This window comes from Gymnoscopelus microlampas (assembly GCF_963454915.1).
Source record: "Gymnoscopelus microlampas genome assembly, chromosome: 13".
Taxonomy (NCBI): Eukaryota; Metazoa; Chordata; class Actinopteri; order Myctophiformes; family Myctophidae; genus Gymnoscopelus; species Gymnoscopelus microlampas.
In genome coordinates this window covers 41,754,561-41,758,195 of record NC_139950.1, presented here as the reverse complement: position 1 = coordinate 41,758,195, position 3,635 = coordinate 41,754,561, and the positions used below count along the sequence as shown (strand labels likewise).

Below are 3,635 nucleotides of genomic sequence, written 5' to 3'. Positions count from 1 at the left end.
TGCTGAAAGGCCGGACCGGATCTTCAGGTCGGGGAATATATCAAGACCTGCGCTGACCTCCTGGCGCCAGTGTTTACGACCCATATTCAACCTCTCTCTCTCTTAATCAGTTTGTGGCCCCCACTCAGCTTGCTTCAAGACGTCCATCATTGTCCCCTCCCCGCACCCAAGAACGCCTGCCTCCCCATCTGGCCTGAACGAGTACCGCCCGGTAGCGCTGACCTCAGTATTCAATGCTAGTAAAAAAGAGCACATCTGCTCTTCCCTCCCCAGCACACACACACTGGACCCATCGCAGTTTGCATACCGCTTCCAACAGATCCACGGATCACTCCCGTCTCCCAGGTACTGCACGACGTCACCCTTTCCAATATATAGACCATTGGTTCTCAAAGTGGGGTCCGGGGACCCCCAGGGGTCCTTGAGGTAGTTCCAGGGGGTCCCCAGCTAAATGATAGATAGTTAGGAACCAAATGGACCCTTATGGGTCTGTAACTCTGAGAGTGTACAAATGGAACCAAATGGACCCTAACGGGTCCATTTGGTTCCATTTGTACACTCTCAGAGTTAAATTAACATTGATTTTACAATATAAATTGGGGTCCCAGAGATAGAAATGCTATTAAATGGGGGGTCCGTAGCTTAATGCATGTCAAAGTGGGGGTCCTTGAAATTAAAATGGTTGAGAATCACTGCTAGAGCCATAAAAATCGTCTCTTATGGAGGGGGTCCCTGGCTTATGTTTTCAAATGGGGGTCCGCGGGGTAATAAGTGTCAATTAGGGGGTCCTTGACATGAAAAAGTTTGAGAACCACTGATATAGACAACAGGGGGGTGATACGTCAGGCTGTTACTCATCAACTACAGCTCGGCCTTCAACACCATAGTCCGCCACCAGGCTGGCTATAGCCAGTGGTGGAAATAACCCAACGTCACCGTGACATGCATATGGACATGCATTTCCAATTTGCGTGACAAAAGGTTTTCTTTGTAAATAAATGTGGACTTTATGAAATTTATTTTATGATCAAAGCTTTGCTTTCACCTCATCAGAGGAATCCATGATTTGCACAGCGGTGTTTTCAGATCAGCCTGGCAGCTGGCTTGCCTTGCAGTATGGTGGGTGCGCATGCATTGCACACCACCAACTTTTTTTTTTTTGCGCCGCAGTAATCGGATCCTAACCCTTAGGATCGTAGCGCGGCACTCGGTGCCACGCTATGAGCTTGTATATCTGCTATTTTTGAATAGCCAAAGACATCTAAAGTGACACAGATGTGTTCAAGGTATCAATGGGCTAAACCAGCATAAACATCACACAAGATGCACAGCCATTCACGTCGCTCTGCTGCACTAACCTGATCCTAGGTCTGTCTAAATAAAACATCACACACAAGTTAAACAGCACTTCATTGCGTTTATCTCCCGATTAGTGCGGCCGCGCGAACACACAGTGGCATACTACGGGTCTTCTCGGATCCACTCGGGTATTATACATAATTATTTTTTTTCTTTGTGGTCGCTGATGTTACCACTTATTGTTAACCCATTAAGACCTGGAACTGTGTCATTTTTAGATTTGAGCTAAAAAGCATTATTTTACACTTTGGGCTATTTTTGAAAAATCGTGAAAATGTGTGCAAATCTTTGAATATATATATTTTTAAAGCGAACATTTTTAACTCAAATCTTTGCTTCTGGGGGGTCCCTGGAACAATATTTTGATGGGGGTCCGCAGTCAAATACATATAATTCTGGGGGTCCTTGACATGAAAAAGATATAGCATGAAAAAGATACCACTGATATAGAAATATACGTTTTTAAGAATACTGTTGAGATTTAGGAGACATGTAGAATCGGCTTCAGGTCTCAATGGGTTAAGTTGTTGCTAAGTATTTTGCAGACTTGCATTTGGCTGCTTGTAACTGTATGAGCAGTGACAAATAAACCTTCTTGATTTATTCGAGCTGATCTACAAGCTCACAGCGTGTTGCAGGCAGCACGACACGCTGTGTGAGCAAGTAGAAAATCAAGCATCAGCTTACAGTACATGGACCACGGTGGTGGTCAGGCTGAGCACATGGAATGAGTGAGTGGTCCTTCAACGTCTCTGTCATCACAGAGCAGGTGTCCTGACGCTTCCGTGCCATCGGGGGAGCCGGTCAGAATCTTAGCACATAGTGTCACACTACGCTGTAACACCAGATGTCACACCGGATTACCAATTAACATCCCCACGTTGTTGTGTCTGTCTGTGACCACCGCCTGGCTCCCATGTGACAGCTTCTGACTGACTGACTAACAGTCAAATCAGCAGTCTAAGTTTTTTTTTTTTTTACTTAAGTAAAAGTACAGATACTGCAATGTAGAAGCACTCTGTTACAAGTAAAAGTCCGCAATTCAAAATTTACTTGAGTAAAAGTACACAAGTATTGGCATCAAAATGTACTTAAAGTACCAAAAGTACTAAGTACTAAAATGTTTGAAAATAGCAGATCTACAAGGCTCACAACGTGTCACGATGCGACGCGTTGTGAGTTCGGCTAGATGTAGATCGGCTATTTTCAAATAGCCTAGGTATAAAATAGGGCTAAAGTGGTTAATGTAGGTTTCATGATATCATAATTTATATCTTAAAAGTAACTAAAGTTTCCAAATGATTGTAGTAGAGTAAAAGTATCATATTTGCCTCTGCGATGCAGTGGAGTAGAAGTAAAAGTACATAAAATGGGAAATACTCCAGTAAAGTAAAAAAAATCCTCAAAAGTGTAATGTAAATGTACTCAGTTACTTCACACCACTGCGACTTTTATCCTGAGAGTATGTCAAATTTAAGTCGTCCTCTTCCTGTCCTGAAGGGTGTCTAACTCTCTGACCGTGCACGGTCTAGGAATGTCAAGGGCTCTATTTCAGGATTCCCTCGTGACTTTTCAGCACAACTCCAAAATCTCGTATTGAGGGGAGAGAGCGTGAGGGTTGCCTCGTTTTTATAGACACTCAATGTGAAGTCCTTGTGTAGAAAAATTCCCTGAAAACCCTGGAGCTGTGGAGCAGACCACTTTTTGTTGTTTGCTCACGGGACAATGTGGGTTAACTGTTCTTCGGTGAGGATCGAGAGCTCATTGGCTGTTGACTCTCACGGACATGCGAGACGGTCTAGGACTGGTGAGAAAACCAAACAGGTTTGACATACTAAACAAGCGACGGTCACGGGATCAAGCAGTGATTTGCCTCTGAATGCTGTGATTTTCTTATATGTAAATTCATTTACATATCGTCGCTGTCCAGCTAAATCCATTTTCAGCTTTTTTTCATGAATGAACGCTATGGAACACCCTTTACGTCTGTGTGTTGGTTACAAAAATATTGAACCAATGAAAAGTATTAAAAAGCGCTTCTGACAAAACCTCCTAACTCTATTGGATCCTCAAACTGTCGACCAAACCAGCAAACTCCACCCCTCAACCCTGCGTGGCACACAGAGCTGATGAGGCAGTATTACTTGGTTTTAAAAATATATGTTTTTTTATCATTTCCTGAACATTTTATATTAAGTTTTAATTTCCTGAAAATTTTACATTTTGGAGTTGCCCGACAGCAGAGATATAAGATTGAGAATCGTAAGGAAAGCTGC

General features: G+C 43.1%; 1 protein-coding gene across 1 annotated transcript in view; it reads right to left on the bottom strand.

The window, feature by feature from the left end:
- Positions 1 to 2,068: 2,068 nt before the first annotated feature.
- tasp1 (taspase, threonine aspartase, 1) overlaps positions 2,069 to 3,635 on the bottom strand; it is a gene marked incomplete at its 3' end in the record, with an annotated part of 25,576 nt that continues 24,009 nt past the window's right edge. Inside the window, exon 12 of the mRNA XM_084076130.1 lies at positions 2,069 to 2,194. Within this exon, the coding sequence (XP_083932256.1) occupies positions 2,069 to 2,194 (126 nt within the window). The remainder of the gene's footprint in view (positions 2,195 to 3,635) is intronic.